Here is a 21,762-nt window from a genome sequence, read left to right on the forward strand (position 1 = left end):
CTTAGTTCAACAGGAGCAGATGTTATTGGAGATGTAAGACTGAATCAGAGATTAACAGAGAGGCAGATCTGTTTGGATGGTAAGAGGAGGAGGGAGGAGGTACACTGGAGGTTTTGGAAGTTCATTGCATGTTCCATTGAATGGGGGGGGAGATGAGGACGAGGGAATCCCATCTTTGTTCTGGGTGAGATGAGAGAGGGTGTGAGCAGAAGTGTGGAAAATGGACCAGAGATAGTTGAAGACCCCGTATTGTGAAATCACGATGCACCTTCTCCAGCACTCACTGAGTTCTACAGCAGTTAATACTACACGACGACCCTGTTAATATAGTCTGCCCGTGCTGTTGGGGGCGCTGCAGGTGGAAAACCACGGACCCGGCTCCCCAGGGCCGGGCTTTGGGATGACGCCATCAGCCTGCGCCTCGGTGTTTGTCGGTGTAAAGTTTTTTTTGAGTTTCTAATTTGCAGGCGAAAGAAAATTCAACGCTTGACCGCAGAGGGGGAGAAGCCAATGAATTCACGGAGGCTGCTGGAATCAGGATGAGATTTGCAGGTAAAGTAGTTCAACTAAACATTGACTCTGGCAGCCTGTTTGGTGAAGTTTAAAAATCTGAGAGTGGAATGTGATTTCCTGCTGGGCCTGTGGGCAGAGCAACTTTGAGGTTTGGGAAATGCTTCACGTTCGCCCAGCAATAGTGTCTGTTCCACCAACTGACTCCCAGAATAAACAACAGTAACTTTACAGGTAGAGAAATTGGTTTGAAGTTGGTGGTTTTTTTTTGCAATGATGCAAACAATTTCATTTGAGCGTAAAAGTGAAACATCAACAATAATGCCTCGATGTTTTGGTAATATAACGAGAATGCAGTCCCGAGTGCAAAGCTAAGAACGTAATTTGAAGAGATTTCTGGCCTATGCTAAATTGGCTTTTGGTGAAGAAGGTAACAGGGAATTGGCTTTTGAACTGGTAAGAAAATATTTACCCAAATTTACACTATTGACAGATACAGTTATACACACGTGCATTGAAGGCTTAATCAATGTTGGTAGGCTGTTTCTCAAATTGTCAAGTCTAACACCTTCAGCTACATAGAATTGTTGGATAAAGGAAATGCTTTCCCACTATATTTAATTTTAAAATAAAAAAAACTTGTAAAAGAAAGTTTGATTGTTCAGAGGTAACGGGCAAGATTAACTTGGTGAGAAGCGAATCCAAGAGCCTTGATTTTCACAGAGGAAAGTACTGACATCCTTTTTTCCTGCTTCTGCATTGTTACTTCTGACACCTGCTAAAATTACCAACATACAAAGAGCAGGATTAGAGCACTTGGTCCTTCAAGTCTAGAGTCACAAATGTCACTCCACTCTTTAAGAAGGGATGGAGGCAAAAGACAGGATATTATAGACCAGTAAGCCTGACTTCAGTGGTCGGTAAGATTTTAGAGTCCATTATTAAGAATGAGGCACAGCCTCAGAATAAAAGGATGTCCCTTTAGAACAGAGCTAAGGAGGAATTTCTTTCACTAGAGGGTGGTGAATCTGTGGAATTCATTGCCACAGACAGTTGTGGAGGCCAAGTCATTGGGAATATTTAAAGTGGTTGATAGGTTCTTGATTAGTAAGGACATCAAAGGTTACAGGGAGAAGGCAGGAGAATGGGGTTGAGAGGAAAAAATAAATCAGCCATGATCGAATGGCGGAGCAGACTCGATGAGCTGAATGGCCTAATTCTGCTCCTATGTTTTATGTTCTAATGCCATTCCATAAGATCATGGTTGATCTGATTGTAACCTCAAATTCACATACCTGTACGTCCTGGTAACCTTTCACCCTCTTGCTTATCAAGAATTTGACAACTTCTGCCTTATAAATATTCAAGCACTCTGCTTCCACTGCTCTTCCAAATACTTGTGATTCTTTGAGAGGGAGAAAAATTGCCTCATCTTTGTCTTAAGTAGGCCACTTCATATTTTTTAAACAGTGACTCCTAGTTCTAGATTTTCCCACAAGAGAAGACGTCGTCTCTTGCATCCCCTCTGCTAAGACCTTTATCAGTGGCTTAGCTGGTAATCAAAATAATTTCTGTGGGCAGCACTTGTAATTAAGAACTGGAAGGGCCTGTGCTATATATGGACTTGATTGTGTTGAAGATGCTCGAGGTTCTGCTCCAGGTAGAGATGGTTCTAGTGAGTAGAATAGTGGGTTCTACAAACAGATACCCATGATGTTACAGGCTAGTGATGTGGCATTATCCAGCTTCACCTCCCACTATCTCTATCAATCCATTTGTTTACTTCTAGTTTGTAGCCGTCGTCGTGGCTATCCCTTGAGGTTGAGGATGATGGTCTTTGTTCCATTGATCTACTTATGGGCTCTCAAGTGGCTTATGAGTCCAATCTTGGCTCTGAAAGTTCTTCCACATTCAGGACAGGTAGTTCCAGATGGCAGGTCGGGCTTTGGTTGTTGCTGCCTCTCTTTCTGTTTTCTTCTGTTTTCTTCTATTTCTGCACATCTGTTGGTTTTGAAAGTTGCTGTTCCTTCTCGAGTGATGGTTTGCCAGAGTTTCCTGTCCTTGGCATTGGTTTCCCAATTGTTGATGTCAATGTCACATTTCTTCATGTTGGCTTTTAAGACGTCTTTGAATCTCTTCTGTTGTCCACCTCTTTTACGTTTGCCTACTTTAAGCTGGGAGTAGAAGGTTTGTTTTGGCAGACGTTCATCTTTCATCCGAACAACCATTTGGGTTGCAAGTGGCCTGAACCTTGTATACTTGTAAGAGAGATGAATTAATCTAATGGCTAAGGAACATCCAACCTCAGCACTACTAGATTGTATTAATTGAAAAATTTTCTGTAACTAACCAATGACAGTATTGAAGCTATTGCCTTCTGTATCTACCATAAAATATGTTCCTTAGCCATTAGATTAATTCCTCTCTTACAAGTATACAAGGTTCAGGCCACTTGCAACCCAAGTGTTATCTTTCATCTTGTGGTGAACATTGGTGTACATGGTGGTCTGTTCCCATGCTGTATGACCTTATCATTTTTTCTCCACCATAACATTGCCCATCCCACCCTTGCCTCAGCCATTAATTGAATACATTATTACTTCTTGTTAAGCATGCCATTGCTCTCTGGCTAGTCTTTTTTACCCTTTCTATAAATCTTGGCTCATTTGAGTTGCTCCTTAAAACCTACCTTTTTGAACTGTGCTTTTGGTCACCTCTCTTTGCACTTTATTGTCTGATCCACCTGGGTCCCCCTACCCTCCCGAACCCACTCCCTATCACCCAGTTTCTTTCCCTTTCCCCACCCGCTTCATTTGCCCATCACAAACACACTCCTCCCGCCAGGTTCCCTCCCTCCGCTGTTCCCATCTGCCCACCCCACCTCCCTTATTTGGACCCATGCTCCATCTTTGTTTCCCATCAAATTCTATCATCTGCAGTCCTTTGTTGCCTGCAGCTATCAACTCCCAGACTCTGTCCACCCTTCCCTCCTCCATCTGACTTCATCTCCCAATCACGCTGCCTCATCTGGATCCACCTATCGATTGCCAGCTCTTGCCTCACTCCTCCGGCTTACTTCTTTATACTGGCTGTCTCCCCTCAACTCTTTCAGTCCTGATAAAGAGTCTCAACCCAAAATGTTGATAGTCCAGTTCCATCTATAGATGCTAGTTGACCTCCTGAGTTCCTCCAGCAGTTTGTGTTTTGATCTATCCAACCTTGTCTTAAATGTTGAGATCATCTATGATTCAGTCATTAACTCTGAAAACGTATTGGCTCTTCAATCAACCATACATAGTCTCTTCTAAACCTCTTGTATTTAATCTTTTAATTGCGTGCTCATGGTCTAGATTCCCATATCACTGCAAAACAATCTATTTTCATCTCTTTGTTAGTATTTGTTCTTGGGATATCCTCAAACTTAGCAAGGCTTAGTTGCTTGTCCTTCACGAGTTCTTTGAGTGTAGGAATGTTGATCATTAAGTGTGTGACTGGATTTGGGTCGGATTAAGTATCTGTGGCAGCTCATGCGACATTTGTGGAGAGGGAAACAGCTAACGTTTCAGGTTGATGGCCTTTCATAATTGTTTCCACATTTTCTGTTTATATTTTGGATTTCCAGCATCTGCAGTATTTTGGTTTTCAGCTTGTGACAAAATCTTGAAGGAGTTGCTAACCTTTCTATATCTCAATACTTAATAATTTTATTCTGCTATCATGTTGCCTCAATGTTTTTCCTAATGTAAAGTACTGCAATATTTCAAATCTTTTCTTTGTGTTTCCTCATATTCAGCAGCATCCATACTATGCCTCTCTTATTGTCTTATATCCCTTTACTTTTTTCACGACACAAGCCTGTTTCCCATTTATAGTATAATTTACCAAAATGTATGCTTCACATATCATGACATTGACTTTCATCTGCCACTTTTTTTCCTGTTCCATCATTGTATGTCTTGTAGTGTGATTAGGTTCCCAGAGTTAACTTTTATATTATATCGATGGTATCTGCAGACTTCAGCATCTCCCACAAGTTAAATCTGCATCTAAACTATGGCTAGACACAATGAATAGAAAGTGATCCTAGAATGTTGCTAATCATTTCTAACAACCTTGGAAAAATTTTGTTCACACCCTCTCTTCATTATGACTAGATTTGGTTCAACTTGCTAAAATGTCCCTAATTCAGTAATCATTTGCTATTTTATTAAAGGGTATCTGGATATCTATGAGCACTGCATTTAGTACATTCTCCTGTCAATAGCAGTTAACTCTTTAAAAAGAACTGCTATCATTTATGACCTTTTCTGAAATTCATTTTGGTTGCTTCTAATTATCTCTTTTTCATTTTGGATTTCAGATATTTCACCTTTAAAGATTCCAAATTTTCCTTGTTATCATTATCAAATTAATGGCCTTTAATAACCTAAGTTGCCTCAGTGTGTCTATGAAGCTGGCAACTCTTCAAGTCCTCTGGTGTCGCAGTAGAACTCTTCCATTATTTCTATCTAATTCAGTCAGAAACCCTGATCTATTCGTAAGGTCCTGGCACTTTTACCTCTTTTAGTTCAGTTATCTTCTCTCGTGCATTCCTTCTATTATTGATAGCGGAAAGACTGCAATAGAAAGAAAAGTTAGAGCTGAGAGAGGGGTCATTTTCTTGATTTTTGTTTTTGGTGTACGAGAAAATCCTTATAGATTTTGGTATGCTATTTGTTTCCTTGTTTACTTCATGGAGCTCTGCAGGTAGACTTTAGGAGATATTGAGATGGTTTAGAGTTGTCAAAAATGTTTGCAATGAAATAGGAAACTAAGCTCTTCAGGAATCGCCCTAATACTGGGAGATTTCCACTGGACTGCGAAGGTAACTGTAAATATAAGATGACAGTTGTAGAAGGACCTGTTAAATTTATGTCAGGCCTTTGTGGGACATGAAGAAATGGCTTTTGAAGAATTAAGTGAAACAAGTTCATAATTTTCTCTGTGTGCCTAAATAGAGGAACCAGTACTAATAATTAATTACAACAAGCACTGGAGGATGATAAAAATGAGACCCTGAAATCTTAATAACCAGTTAAATTACAATGCTGGAAAAAGTACTGGTTATAGGGAATAGATTAGTTATTAAGGTAATAATTAGTTGGAGAGTTATCAGCAGATTGTATTGCTGCTGGTTTACTGCTGAAGGAAGAATAATTGAGTATTAGTTAGAAGGGAATGAGATAATTTTTTTGATTTGCAAAGAACAGGTGGATTGAGATTGTTGGCAGATTTATTTAATCATCATGTGCCAGCCATCCCCATCCATTCCTAACTGGAAACTTGCCCTTGTTTATTTTCATTATTGCTGTCAGTGACGTGGTCAAGTATGTGAACCAAAGTTAGCACAAACCTAAGAATTAGGAGTGGGAGTAGGCCATTTCATCACTTAAGCCTGCTCTGTTATTTAATAAGACCATGGATGCACTGATTGTGATCTTTCATCCCTTTGCTGTCTAATCCTACCTTAAAAATACTCAAAGGCTTCAACCACTCTTAGAGGAAGAGACCTGCTAAGACTCACAGCCTCTTGAGAGAAAGTGTTTTGCCTCATTTCTGTCTAAAATGGGTGACCCCTTATTTTTAAACAGTGACTCTCAGTACTAAATTCTCTCATAAGGGGAAGCCTCCTCTCTGCATCAACCCTGTCAAGATCCCTCAGAATCTTGTATGTTTCAATCAAGTACCCTCCCACTCTTCTAAACTCCAGCAGTTACAAATCCAGCCTGTCCATCTTTTCCTGATAAGACAACCTGCTCATTTCATGTAGTAGTCTAATCTTCCTTGAATATTATACACAATACTCCTGGTGTGGTCTCACTAATGCCCTACATAACAGAAGCAGACTTTCTTCCTTTTGTATTCAGTTCCCTTAGCAATAAATGAATACATGTAAACAACTTTCCTAATTATTGTTCCTGCATACTACCTTTTTGCACTGAGTTCTTGTAGTCTTTGTACCTTTGTGGCTTTGTCCAGGTCATTTATATAAATTGTAAAATAAAGTTGAAGCCCCATCACTGCTCCCTATGGCACACTACTTGTTACATCTTTCCAACCAGAAAAAGAAGACATATTTGTGTTTATTTGGTTTCCTTTTAGCCAGCCAATCTTCTATCCATGCCAATAGCATAAGCAATATCCTTTGTAATATCTTATGAAATGCCTTCTGGAAATCTAAATATAGTATATTAGCTGTTTCATCTTTGTCAACAACATATGTTACTTCTTCAAAGAATCCCAATAATTTGGTGAAACATGATTTCCCTTTCGTAAAGCCATGTTGACTTTACTTGAATACCATGAATTTTTCTGTGCTCTGCTATAATCTGTTTAATAATAGATTCTAACATTTTCTGTCTGACAGATGTTAAGCTAACTGGCCTATAGATGATTCTTTCCTCAGGAAATTGGAAAGTTGAGACTAAAAGAAGCACCACCATCCTTGTTCAAAATTAAGTAAAGATTGAATGAGTGTCCTTGTGACTTAGTACCATAGAATATGCATTTTCTCCCAACTAAATTATGTTGTTATAAGTTTAAATAATACTTGCAGCAGTGGTTTTACTCCCATGCTGAGAGTGGCTTTTTTTTATATATTGGGTATGTTGAGGAACTTTGGGTTTTCTTGCCAACCAGCAACATGATCTCAATTAGACAATCCATGATACAGAGGCAGACAAATTGTGTGTAGCTTCCAGCCAAGACGGTGCAATCTAAATTGTTGATGTCTTCTTTGCCTTAATTATTGATTACATTTGTGTGAAATTCTGTGCTTACAGGAGTGAGGCTCAATAAAGGAAATTGCCAAAAGGAATGTTCTCAACACTTTTAAGCTGTGGGTGCAGAGCTGTAACCATTGCCTTGTTTGTACACTTGGAATCATGAGATGCAGTTTTACTTGTACATCATTTTGAATGCCTGTTTTATAGGAGGTGAAACTGAATGGTATAAGGTGAGGAGATAGTTTGCATGCAATGCAGCTGATGTAGCAAAAGTGCCTTCTATGCAACCTGCACAGGTTTCTCTGAAAAGTGAGGTTCAGGCAAGCTCAGCCTAGTTGTGGGGCAATGAAAATCATTTCAGTTTGTCAAATTTTTCTGCTAAATTTGTATGTGGGGCCCATAAGGATGACTTGTATCCAGCCTAGTGTGTGATAGTATTTTCATGAAATTAGTTGGCTACTGTAAATTGCCTCATACTTGTATCTAGAATGTAATCTTCAAACATCATACATAATTATGCAAGTTAAAATGATCTTTATTCCATTTTTAAGACATTTTTAACCATCTCCTGATGCACCAGCAATATCCTTGGTCATAAGTATTTTAAGACATTTTTGACTTCTGATTTAGACCTTAGTCAGGAAAGTTATGAAAAAGGATGCAATCTGGAAATAATGTACCTTTTCTGTTCTCTCTTTGAAGATACTCAGCACACCTTTGATGAATTGGATGACTAAACAAGTCCACTCTGTGATAACACATGACAAACATTACAGAAAATTACATACAGGAATGTAATTTTCTATTACACTTCCTATCCATTTTTTCATGAAAGTAGGAAAACTAAAAGCCATATTCCTGATTTACCATTTTAATTCAGCTGAAATAGTTATCCATATCTTTTCACCTTTGAACTTGACCGTTCCAGTGAGCACTTGACCAGTCTCTTTCATTCCACCCACATAGATATTAGCTCATCCAAAATCCATGCCTAAGCCAAGTTCCGTTCACCCATTATCCCTGTGTTTCCTGACCTACTTTGGCTCCTAGTTGAGTAACAACTCCATTTGTAAAATTTTTACTTTGAAATTCCTATGTGGTCTTGCTTTTCTGTACCTATATAATTTCTTCCAGCCATACAACTCTGCTAGGAATCTGTACTCTTTTGGTTCTGGGCTCCTATCATTCATGGATTTTATTTTTCCACCCTTGTCAATCGTGCCATCAGCTACCTCGGCCCATAATTCTGCAGTTCCTCCCTAAAACCCTTTGACTTTATACCACTCTTTCCTCTACTAAAATGCTGCTGGCAACCTATCTCTTTGGGCATTTGCCCCACAGAATGAGTCACTTGGCCCAAAAAGTCTATGCTGGCTTCTAGCAGAGCAATCCCATCAGTAGCATTGATTGACTATGTTTCTACCACCCTTTCAGGTAGTGCGTTCCAGACTGTAACCACTGAGTTTAAAAAAATATATTTTCCTTACAATCCCCTTGTATCATTTTGGATAATTTTAAAATCTGTATTCCCTGGTCCTTGTACCATCTGCCTCTCTTTCTTCACCCTGTCTAAATCAGTGATAATCCTGCACACCTCAATCAAATCCCATCTCAGCCATCTTTTCTTCAAGAAGAATAACCCCAGTTTTTTTTGGTCTTGTAGCTGAAATCAGTCATGCCTGGAACAATTTCTGTGAATCATCCTCTTCATCCTCTCTAGGTCCTATCCTTTCTAAAGTGTGGCAATCAGAATTGGATTCAAATACCCTTTATAACATTCCTATGAAGTGTCTTACGACATATTTCTATGTTAGAGTTGCTACTTAAATGTTTTGGTCTTGCAGATTACATTCCCTTCTACCAACAGAACTGTAGCCATCATTCCTTCACTTAATGTTGTTAACTTCTAAATATTACATTAGCATATGAAAGCAACAATTCTGTATTTCACTGATTTTTTTTTTGCAAATCAAATGAAATTTTACAAGTCCACTGATATGTTTCACTGAAATCTTACTGATAAAACGTATTCGTGTAACATGGTATATTAATCAAATATATTGATTTAATTTTCCTTTTCATCTCTAGGTTTATGGTAGAAACTGCTTTGTTGGGTTCTACTGTAGCTTCTGGAATGATTGACATTATGCTGAATATGAATGTTATATAATATAAATGTTAAATTACGAGGTATGGGATCCATGGAAAATTGGCTGTGTGGATTCAAAGTTGGCTTGCCCACAGAAGGCAGAGGGTGGTTGTAGAAGGGGAGTATTTGACCTGGAGGTCAGTGACTTAGTGGTGTTCCACAGGGATCTGCTCTGGGACCCCTGCTCTTTGTGATTTTTATAAATGATTTGGATGAGGAGGTGGAAGGATGGGTTGATAAGTTTGCAGATGACACGATGGTCAGTGGTGTAGTAGATAGTGAAGAAGGTTGTCGTAATTGCAACAGGATCTAGACAGGATGCAGAGCTGGGCAGAGAAGTGGCGGATGGAGTTCAATCCAGAGAAGTATGAGATACACTTTGGAAGAATGAACTTTAAGGCAGAGTACATGGTTAATGGCAGGATTCTTAGCAGTGTGGAGGAACAGAGGGATCTTGGGGTCCAAGTACATATATCCCTCAAAGTTGCCTCTCAAGTGGATAGGGTGGTTAAGAAGGCGTATGGTGTGTTGACCTTCATTAGCTGGGGGATTGAGTTGAAGACCCAAGAGGTAATGTTGCAGCTCTATAAGACTGTGGTTAGACCACACTTGGAATATTGTGTTCAGTCCTGGTCACCACATTATAGGAAGGATGTGGAAGCTTTGGAGAAGGTGCAGAGGAGATTTACAAGGATGCTATCTGGGTTGGAGAGCATGTCTTATCAGGAGAGGTTGAGCGAGTTAGGGCTTTTCTCTTTGGAGCGACGGAGGATGAGAGGAGACTTGAGAGAGGTATATAAGATTATGAGAGGCATAGACAGAGTGGACAGCCAGCATCTTTTCCCCAGGGTGGCAATGGCCAATACTAGAGGTCACCTGTTTAAGGTGTGTGGAGGAAAGTTCAGGGGAGATGTCAGGTAGATTTTTTACACACAGAATGGTGGGTGCCTGGAATGCACTGCCGGGGGTGGTGGTAGGAGCCGATACGATAGGGTCATTTAAGAGACTATTAGATAGGCACATGGACAAAAGAAAAATAGAGGGTTATGCGAGATGAAGTAGAGAGGGGGATAGTTTGGGGATAAGGTTTATGTAGGTCGGCACAACATCGTGGGCCAAAGGGCCTGTACTGTTCTATGTTCTAGTATTAAACAATTGAAGGTTTAATATGTGACTTTGTTCATTATATTATTTATTAAAATGTAATCTAAAACTTTGAAAATATGATGTAGGGCATTTGAAAATTGTGTTGCTTCTCATTTATATCAAGCTATATTTGGGTTAAATTCTTTTTTCTCTGTGCTCAAGGTGAAAGATGCCAAAGTTGGGAAACGCAACATTTCTGCACTTTGGGCACTCGATGTTGTCAGACACTTTCACAGGTAAGTTATAACTGTTTATATGCTGTGCATGTTTGCAGGGCACAACTGAAATTTCTGACTTGTGTTGTTCCAGACTGATTCCTCAGAAAGCATTTTTAATAGTCAGCATAATTGACATTATTATTGACATCAGGAGGAAAATAGTCTCAGGCTGAATGGGCTGCAAGTGTCTAAAACATTCTAACTTCAATCTCATTCTTCTCCTGGGCAACTGAAAGAAATTGAATAATCTTCTTGCAACCTCTTTGGCCCAGAAATGAGTTTCAGACAAAATTTCTATCTTTGTAACATTAGGTGAAATTATTCATTGATCAAGTCTGAAATTATTCACTTTGGTAGTTACCATGTTAAATTATATTTTGTTTTATTAAGAAGGTGAGAAATTTTAGATCTTTGTTCTGTGATCACAAAGCTGAGATGCAGGGACACCAAGCAATTAGTAATGCAAGTGGTATGTTACTCTTTATGGCAAGGGATTTAAAAGAGAAAAGAAAAAAAAAAATCCCAATTATGTAAGGCTTTGATATATCTGATGTACTGTGGACAGTTTTGGTACACTCCCTAAATAGGGATATACTCACCTTGGACTGATTGCAAAGTTGCTTCACTAGATTGATTCCTGGGACACTGTGGGCTGGCCTTTCAGAGGCCTATTTTGTCTGGTATTTTTATGAAAGGTAATTTTTAAACCAGATTCTGAGAAGAGTTAATAGGATAGGTGCTGAGAGACTGTTTCCCTCGCTGGTGAGCATATAATTGAAGTTCAAAAGAAATTTATTTGCTCAAAGTATTGTCAATCAATTGAACTATCTACCCCAGAGTGGTGTGATGACCATTTTCAAGACTATTATCAATAGTCTTTTTCAGTACTAAGGGAATTGAGGTGATATGGGGATTAGACTGGAAAGTAAAATTGATTTGAAAGTTTAGCCATGACGTTATCGAATGGTAGAGCAGGCTCAAAGGACCATATAGCCAAAGCCTCAAAAAACATACTCAGTGATTGAAGTTAAAGCAGAACAGTAAGGCAGTATAGAGAAATTGAAGAAATTTGATACTGACTCTGCATATTAAAGCAATTACATTTATCAATTTACTAATTTATCAATGATAATTATCAGTTTAAGTAAAACAAATTTGAAAAAGCATTGACTTTAGTTTGAGAATGTATGCTTTTTTATAGAAGCAATTTTTTTCCTTTTGTTTTATTATTACTTGCATATTTTCTTTTTCTCCATTGATTGGTTAGGCTCCTGTCAGCAAGTGGTTTGAGGAGAGCTCCAGGATATCTTTGTTCTCCTGCTGATTTTCCTCAGTGATATAGGAAAAATAATACTTCAGAATACAATATGAAACCTGCTTATGAGCGAAATCAAGAATGCCTGCCACCAAAGAAAAGAGAACTTCTACAGAATAGTACTGGAGGTGAGGAGGTCTTAAAAAATAATACTTTGCCAACCAATATTACTACTGTGAGTGATGCTGATTGGTCGAAAAGTGCTGCTGAAGAGAATCAAACAACACTGAGATATGGAGTCAGAGCTGATAATGGTGAAAGCTCACCTGGAGTTGCAGTGGATCAGTATAGTATGATGTACAAATTGGCTGTACCTTCGGCAAGCTATTCATTAAATGCTCAAAATTCATTGGTGAACATGGGGCATCTCTCACCAGGTTACAGCATTGCATCTCCGCTTCTTCAGCACCACGGGGTTCCATATATGCCTGTTCATTACACCCAGCTACCCCATGCTTCACTTCAATTTGTAGGAGCTCCATATACGATACCATATGTGTCTCATGGGATTCTGCCAAATCCACTAATTTCTTCTACCATGGGCATTCCCACTTCTCATTTTTCCCATCTTGTCTCGTATCCTTCCGTGATGGCTGAGGCTGTTACTCCTCCTCCACAGGCAACTTCTCCTATAGAAACATATAGTAAAGCCACTGGTTCTCCTATACAAAATTTGACTTCACAAGGACCGCTGGCTCACCTATCCACAGCAGAACTGTCGCAAGGTATGGCCCATGGTAGGGTTCATTTTCAACCCTCGATGTTAACGCCATCATATGCATCATTGACTACAGCAGTACCGAATCTAGATATGTCTCATGAAAATAGATATAGCTTTCAGGTGGCAAAAGACAAAGAAATTGCTGAAACTGTATTGGAAGTCTCAACAAACCGAGGTGAAGGAGCTTCAAACCATCAAAATTTTGAGAAACGGCCACGACAAGAAAGATTTATAGAACTCCAGGCACCCCATAATGTTGGCAGAAAAGAAGTGCAGTTACCTTCCTCACCAAGTGAGAAAGCTAGAGGCAGCCCCCATTTTCCTTCTCATAGGGAACCAAGGAATGAGGTTATCTCTCCAGCACAAAGGAGTACACCGGACACAGACCTAGAAGTTCAGCAAGTAGTTGGGAGTTTGAGTGCTCAAGGATCTCAGGGTCCTGTAGTTGTTAGAAAAGAAGTCTTAAGTAATGTGAAAGTTTCACAGAATTCAGTCAAAAGTCAAGAGCAATTAAGACACCATTTGCAAATCAATCCAGGTAAGAACTTTGCAGAGTTTTGTTCTAGTGAAGATTTACCACAATCTCCATATCTGCCTGCTCAACAGCATGTTACCCCAGGACTCAAAAGGCAAATGCTGGATGACCAACGTGGGCACTTGCATAAGACAATGGTATTAGCCAATGGGCAGCCAGTATTAATGCCTGTTGATGCCCCTGTTATTGCGAATTCCTTGGTTAATACAGCTGCTGTAACTACGGAATCTATAATTCAAAGGCCTCTTGATGCACAAACAAGTGTTTGTACAGTGGTTCCACTTCCAGCATCACAGCCCACTGTACCAGTTCTTCAGCCTGTCCTTGTCCAGCAGTCCCCAACTGCTCATATTCCTTCACACTTTATGAAAGGTGCCATCATCCAGTTAGCGAATGGGGAGCTGAAACGTGTAGAAGACTTGCAAGCGCAGGACTTTGTGCATAGCGCAGAAATTAGTACTGGGTTAAAAATTGACTCCAGCACACTGATGGACGTTGAGGAGAGCCAACGAGCCGGCTATGTCACCCTCCATTTCTCTGTAGGAGAACCTAAATCAAAGGTGAGTCTGCAGTATGTTACAAGTAATCTCCTTAGTGATAGATATATATTGGATAACAGTTACCAAGCTATTTTGTTTACACTTTATTTTCACTAATGGGATGTGTACATTGCTTGCAAGGCCGGCATCTATTACCCATCCCTAATTGCGAAGATGTTGGTGAGCTGTCTCCTTTTAAATATTGCAGTCTGTCTAGTGAAGGCACTTCCACAATGCTGTCTGATGGGAAGTTTCATGAAAGTGTTTGACTTGAAGCAGAATTGTAGGTGGTAGTTATCTGATGTACCTGCTGCTCTTGTCCTTTTAAGTAGTAGGGATAATGAGTTTGGGATCAATAACCCACATGACTGCTGGATACCCCACAGAGAGTCCAGGTATTTAGTTTGCCCCATAGAATGGGTGAAACAATAATGCTTAACTTTTTTTAAAAACACTTATGAAATGCAACTTGACCAATGAAGGAGAGTTTTTTGTGATTGTAAAGGTGAAATGTGGGTGGTTAACATGGGGGAAATAAAATTCTTTTATTTCATGAATGGAAATGCGTTACTGTGGGAGTGAGACATTGTGATTTTTCTCCTGTGTTGTAGGTGAGTGTAGAGGTCCCTCCAGAGCACCCATTCTTTGTATTTGGCCAGGGTTGGTCCTCTTGTAACCCAGAACGCACTGCGCACCTCTTTGGACTTTCATGTCAAAGGCTTACAGTGGGTAATATCTGTATATCACTCAGCGCGCAAACTTCTGGCAGGAGCTCTACCCAGCCAGCATCTTCAATCAATACCATTTCAGCTCTTGAGTCAAGGACTGTGGTAACATCAGAAGGTGTCTTAGCTCCTCCAGAGGTTTCAGTCCACATAAATAGAAACTCTGAGATTAGAAATTATTCTAAAGACTCGGTCATGCAGCATTTGCACACGGATTCTGAAAGCACCGGCATTCCCAGCCACCCAGATTACCAGTGTCGCTGGTCCTCTCCAGTTTTCCAAAGAGAGAGTTTTCAGTCAGAGGAGACAAAGATTTCCACCCGACCATCCTTCATATCACAGGAAGTCAAACTTTCAATAGAAGGACGTTCAAACGCTGGAAAGTAACTTACGAAACCTGAGAAATTTAAATTAAGACAGTTTCATACCACCTAAGACAGTGTTTGACCAGTTATATTAATGTATTGAAATGTACTTATGAAATTTTATGCAAATAATTTGTGGCATAAAAGAGCTTGGATCTGCCTTTGAAGCATTAGTAGCAACGAAGTGTGTGACAGGATGATTTGTTTTTAATAATGAGGATGCTCTTAGCAGCTCATATTTTTGAAGAGCAGTTGAGCTGATCTGATACTGCAAACCTTTTACAACTTAAGAAATACCCAGTAAATTCTGTATTATGTTCCATGCAGTGCATGTTTTTTTCTGGATTTGGTGATCCTGTATGAACGAATGAAAAATTAAACTCTTGAAGTTCTTGCAGCAAAAATTTGTATATATCCTTGAAATATATTAAATAATACAAATTAATTTTCATTTCCCCATTTGAGAAACTTGGACTTTTACTTCATTCACAACAAAGCAAATTTGATATTATGTTAAATATATTATTGATTTGATGAAAATAATCACTTAAAGACAATTGTTAATGTCATTTCAAGATGGTTAGTTATTTATGTAGAAGTATTTGGGAAAACACAATCATAATCACAAAAACCAAGGAATGATGAAAAAGTATGCTGGTTAACAAAATTTTTATGCTGGTGGAAAGACATGGGGTCCATCCACTTATGTGAAGTCTGACCTTGTATTTATTGGTCATCTTAGTTTTCAGAGATTTGCTTCAATACATTTTTCTTACCCACATATAGCACAAATGTTATTAAATATAAATTTTTGGTTTTAAAATACCAAAAGGGCCCATCACTATTCTCTATAGTGAGGTGTGTCCTAGTTATTTAAGTGAGTGAACAAAAGATTTGCTGTGCATGGTCCAGTTTCCATTAAAGTCCAATGGACAAATTTTAATTTTCACAGTACAGGAAGTTGACCTGTGTAACCTGTTAACACTTGTGGTCAAATAATGTATTGATTTTCTTATTCTTAAATTTAAGCTATTTAAAGTAATTTAAATGGTTATGATACATAAACACAATCAAAAAAGGTAAGTAGATATTAAGAACATTATTTTGCAACTTTTAAAGAAAATCGAACTATTGAGTACTCGTGTTTTAAGGTGCTTGTGTGTTTCTGTACTAAATTAGTCTAAATTACAGCCTAAATAGAGTAGCTCAAATGCTTGTATGTGAGCAACCACGGTACCAAAAGCTGAATTATTCTGCTGTGTATTGTTACTGATGTTTAGAGTTATTCCCAAATAAGTATGATGTCTTGTGATAACGAATGTTTCAAATCTGTACACAAGTTGTACTTGCATTTAATTGGACTTTAAATTCCATTTAATAGAGTGTTCTTGAGGTGCAGCAGTAGTTTAATTGTTTTGAACAGAAATGAGAAAGTGAGCAAAACTGAGATATAATTGGGTGCATGATGTTGTTCCATGAGTGGCAGGTTTTATTGGATTGATGCAAAACACACAACTAATGTAATCCTTCCAACCACTTGACATATATATAGTAGTGGTTAGATAAAAGACTGATTAAATTGTATTGTAGTGTACTCTTGATATACTGCTTCCCTTGCTGCATGATGCTCAAGTTCTATATGTGCATTTGTTTTAGCAAAGTATTTAATTTTGGATTTTTTTTGTGCCTAGTTCGGTTTCATGGTTTATTTAATAAAAAATAAATTTGTTATGGTCTTTGGATAAGTTAGCTGAACCGATTGGCTGAAATTCAGTTGTAGTGAGGATAGACTTCAATGTTTTTTTTGCCACTGCTGTTTATAGGTTGCTGCCATTGGAAAAACAAAGTAGGAAGTTGCAATTAATAGATGAACTGTAAAATAATTTTATTTTTGAAATGATGGATAAAGAGATATTGAGAAAAAGATGAAAAGTAACTGAGGAATTTTGGAGTATTCTACTTCTGGGAATAGTTGGTGCACTACTATGAAAATTAGTTTATCCTGTTGCCAATCAAGGATCCCAGAGCACAAGACTAATTACACATTTATGAAGGTGATATGAAAGAATATTAGAATTAGAACTAGTGCTAAAATATGTTCTTATTTACCGTAGTTTGCCTATATTTTATTTTAAACATTTTGACACCTAGCACTTTTTATATAATTGACAGTGCTGATGCCTTAAGCATCATTCCATACCAGCTTATTAACTAAACTGCCCAATGTACTTTCTGATGTTGCTGTGCATACCGATGATCTTTTTGCATGACATTAACTTGTGTTTATGCACTTTGAGTTTAAATTTAAAATGTAATCTCCCATGACCTTAAACTAACATCAGTTTAGCTGAAAATTTTTCAAGAAAAAAAACTAGATTTTCATAGTTCAATATGCATTTAATAACAGATTTTTAAATATAATATTGAGAAACCTATGCACATATTTTTCATGTTCATCTGATTAATTGTGGTTATTTTACTTATTTTGTGAAACTATTATATTTGATCAGTGGCGTCAGAAACTGAACGCATTCCAACTGGGGATTGGACTTGTAAAGGTTCATGCTTGTAGCTGTGAAAAATCATTAATATTTGCACAACATATTGGACACATCAGAGTTGGCTTTTGCATTTTAAATTAACTATCGCATCTCCAGTAACCTTGATGCAGCCCTGCCCCTATTCCACCTCCTAAATTCCTAATTTAGAATGCAACATAATCTGAACCATGAGTGTTTTAGCACACATTTATTCAAAAGCATTTACGTATGTGAATGGCTGCAGTATTTTTGCAGCAAAAGAATCTTTAAATCCAAGATGTGGCATATTTAGTAGCAGACTAGAAATTGAGTCTAATTATGCTCATGGGGGAATGAAAGCCCTTTGTCAACTGTGATACTTGGAGTCACTTTTGTGAACATTTTAATTTTAGTGTTGTCACTGGAAGTAAATGACTGCCCAGATCATGTAGTATTTGTATCTCAAACTGCATTTCCAATTTGTATAGGAATTGCATGTGCTAAAAACTGACATGGGGAGGATATAAAAGGGAAATATAAAAGTTTAAGAATTATACCAAAGTCAAAAATTTAAGCAGTTTGTTATGGTATAGTAAATTTCAAAATTTTACTTATGTAAACTACCACTGGGTGCAAAAGTTTAAAAAAAAACTGCTGTAACCAAATTCCACATTAAAAATTCCCTTATGTCTACATTAGAAACTAAGTTTTTCGCATTGTTCACCTGCAACAAAAACATTTAATATTTTAGGAACTCAGGCCTTACTCATATACAGCATTAATTCTGACTGCCTTCATTATTTAAAAATAATTTTTCAGATGCTTTTCAAAATAAAATTCTATTTCAACTTCGCATTATTTTCATTTGATTTAACAATTTTTCAGAATTGAATTCTTGGTTGTTGACTTGATTTCTATCAACCTTTTGGGCCCTATCTAATAAGTGAATTCTAATCAGGACATAAGGGTGTTTTAATTTGTTTGCAACTTGTTGCTTGGAATGGTGCATTTTCTTTTTGCAGGTTATTTACATTGAGATGTACAGAAAGTTCTTTTATGCTAGAACATTTTATCAAATTATCAAAAGTGCAAATAGAAACAATTGGTAAGTCTTACCTTAATAACATTCTGTTGGTTGTATATTGTATTTTAATGTTTGACAAATGTTAGTTTTATATGTTTGTGATAAAGGAAATTTTTAATGCATGGAAATTTCAGCCTATTCGATAAAGGAGGTAATCCTATTTAACCTCCTATTTAGGGAATTTTGTTACAACCTTCTGTTGGTATCTGTTTATCAGGATGGTCGGCACTTACATTTGAAGTTGACAGTATCCCTTTTGATGAGCAAACCTTGCTGAATTCCAAAACTACCCATCCAAAAGTTTGTAGTGTTTACTGACATTTGCAGTAAATTTTGTATATCTTAAAATGTTCAAAAAATGTGTACATTAGTTTACAACATGAAATTTCATTCCAAGTATTAAATGTAACTTTTTAAACCTATTTACATTAATTACCTAATGGATCATAAGGCAATTTATTCCCTTTGGAAAACTGGCCATCTGTTTCCTGGTATATCATAACATTTTTTTTAATGTGTAAAGAATATAAAGATAACACTAAGCAATTTTTGGTTTAAGATTTCTCGGAAGGGATGCTGACAGGTTTTATTTGTAGTTTTTAACTTGTCTGTGCAGGTCAACGGAAGGAAAATTCTGTAAATCATGAAGTAAAATAGCTTAAGATATATTGATCATCTTGTAACATTGTTAGTCAATATATACACAAGTGCAGTAGAGTTAAATTATTGCAATTCTTCATTGATGTTTCTCTGGAATATGATTAGCTGAGACAACCTATACATGCAGACAATGTAACATATTTTGAGATGGGGAGAAAGGAAGGAACTTTTTTTAATTCAAAAATTAGGTTTTGCAGTTGACCAATAACCTTAGTATTTATTCCTCAAATATGAGATTTGTGCTTATTATTCACTGTTAGCTTTCCAAGAACTGAATTCCATTTGCATCTTCTAAGATTTGCACATATTCTATTCTACAATGTCTGCAGTGGTAAGTGTAACATTTAAACACTGTAGAGTTTGCAATTATGTTCACACTATTACTGAAACTTTTTTTAATTAAAGTCCTAAGTAAGTTGAAGCATTAAAATAGAAAAAGCTGGAAATAATTACCAGGTCAGACAGATTTTCTGGATAGAGAAACAACTTTTAAAAGGAAAATATTGAAAATGCTGGAAATCGTCAATAAAACAGGAAATGCAAGCAGTCAGGCAGAACCCAGTGAATGGTCATCAGCCTGAAATGTTATGTCTGTTTCTCCATCCACTGATGCAGCCTGACCTACTAAGAATTTCCAGCATATTTGGTTTCCTTTAATATTTCAGTTGATCTTTGGTCAGAATGTTAATATTCTACAGATGCTGCCTGACTTGCTGAATCATTTTGATTTTTTTTTGTTGTTACTTCAGTTTTACATCAGCTGCCAGATTTTGCTCTTCGTAATTAAGTTACATCCCATACACAACCCATTGCAGGCATGCATTCAAACAACAGGATTTCAGTATGTTTTATTACTGTTGAGATAAAATATAAAAAAACATACAGCTGGACAGCCATAGTTTCATTCAAAATAAAATCTTTGCTCACTTTTGTCACATGCACATACATACAGATGATGTAGGTAATATCACAAATGTACAAATAGTGATGCATTTCAATTCAAATATCACAATACAGAAATTGCTTCAGCTTTATCAGTTTGTTCATGGATGTTGTATACCCTTGGTGAATTAAGTGCTCTTTTCTGGTTGTTGGATTTGATCAATACCTGTATCAATATTATGACACTTCAAGTGATCTTCCACACAGTAATATGTATATTAAGAAGATATTCCTTTCATTATTAGTGTTTTCTGAGTATTATGGGAATTGTTATAATTTGTTTTAACTTATAATGCATGATGGGGAGATGGCACAAATGTTGAACTTGTGTAAATTTAATCAATTTTAATTAATGTTTCACACAGATATTTGACAAGCATTTAAGTTGCAGATGTCATTGTAGAAGGTTTGAAAGTTTTTAGCCGATTCCAAAGCCTAACAATTTTTTTTCCTGTTAGTTTATCCAAAACCAATTAAATAATTGATCTTGCATTGTGTTTGGAAAGCAAAAATTGGTCTGTGATTTTCTTGTATCATTTTGCATTAGTTTATCTTTAGAAATGGTCAGAGTGAAAGTTCTGCAAAAGCCAATAAATAGAGCTTCAGTCTCATTTTGGAATATTGCTCTAGCTACATAGGTATTGGTCATATCTTAATGTTAGAATCACTGCATTCCTAACAGCATCCTTGAAAGCATTAATCTATATTTTGTTGTGTTTTTGTAACCATTTTTTCTAGAAAAAAGACTAAAACTTTTAGATTTGTATTTTTGTGACCTTTTATGCTGTTTACTGTTAATTTTGTGTACTGCAAAAGAAAATGTATTTTTATGTCAAGTCTAACCTCTGTATTGCATTAATTTGTTGGTATGTAAACACTGCATAATATAAACTCTACATTTTACTTTTGTCTCAGGATGATTATTGAGTGGCTCAATAACTGCACACAATCATTACTTATGACATTAATCTCCTGTAAATTCACTTAAATAAAATTTTGTCCTTCAGCCATTATCATTGTCTGAATTATGGGTGTCAAATGAGTCAGTTTTCTTTATACATGTGCATCTATTTTCCTTTCCATCATTATCTTCTAACTTCATTATTTACATTGATATGTTCAAATCCTTTGTGGCAAATCTTTGTACTAAAAATGTTTTTGAGACTATCTCTGCAATAGTTTATCATCAAATGCACTATGAACCCCGGATATAAACATCATATAAATAACATGAAAAATATTCACCAACGTGTTTAGAAATAGCGCTTTGATAAAATCAAGTTGTGCCTAGAGTTGATCCCCCCCCAATAAAGTTTAATAAAAAAAATATTTGGGGACTACAGTTGTCTGGTGAGAGAAAGAGATGATGCATGTATAGAAGGCACGCAGAGAGAGGAAATGGTACTCTTGAGGTTTGTGGCAAATCTCTCAATTATTCATATGGGAAGGTAAACAGAAAGGAAATGTGACAAAATGAGTAAGGAGTATGTGGTCAAATAAGGACTATGGAGAGAAAAACTGCTGTGAGGGGTGCTTTTCTGCTTTTGCTGAGTGTTAGAGAAAGTTGCTA

At 37.1% G+C, this 21,762-nt stretch overlaps 1 protein-coding gene across 1 annotated transcript; it reads left to right on the plus strand.

Moving 5' to 3' along the window:
* Positions 1–347: 347 nt before the first annotated feature.
* On the plus strand, positions 348–21,307 carry LOC127577152 (ataxin-1-like). Its single transcript, XM_052028090.1, has 4 exons — positions 348–552; positions 10,732–10,805; positions 12,055–13,918; positions 14,509–21,307. Exons 3-4 carry the CDS (start codon positions 12,155–12,157, stop codon positions 15,007–15,009), a joined length of 2,265 nt encoding a protein of 754 aa, XP_051884050.1. The 5' UTR covers positions 348–552; positions 10,732–10,805; positions 12,055–12,154; the 3' UTR covers positions 15,010–21,307.
* The last annotated feature ends 455 nt before the right edge of the window (positions 21,308–21,762 follow it).

This window comes from Pristis pectinata, chromosome 13 (assembly GCF_009764475.1).
Source record: "Pristis pectinata isolate sPriPec2 chromosome 13, sPriPec2.1.pri, whole genome shotgun sequence".
Classification (NCBI taxonomy): domain Eukaryota; kingdom Metazoa; phylum Chordata; class Chondrichthyes; order Rhinopristiformes; family Pristidae; genus Pristis; species Pristis pectinata.

Bases quoted from the DNA above. Each gene is read 5' to 3' on its own strand.
- LOC127577152 (XM_052028090.1), top strand. From the start codon at position 12,155: ATGAAACCTGCTTATGAGCGAAATCAAGAATGCCTGCCACCAAAGAAA. The intron at 13,919-14,508 runs GTGAGTCTGCAG...CCTGTGTTGTAG, and splicing joins TAGGAGAACCTAAATCAAAG to GTGAGTGTAGAGGTCCCTCC.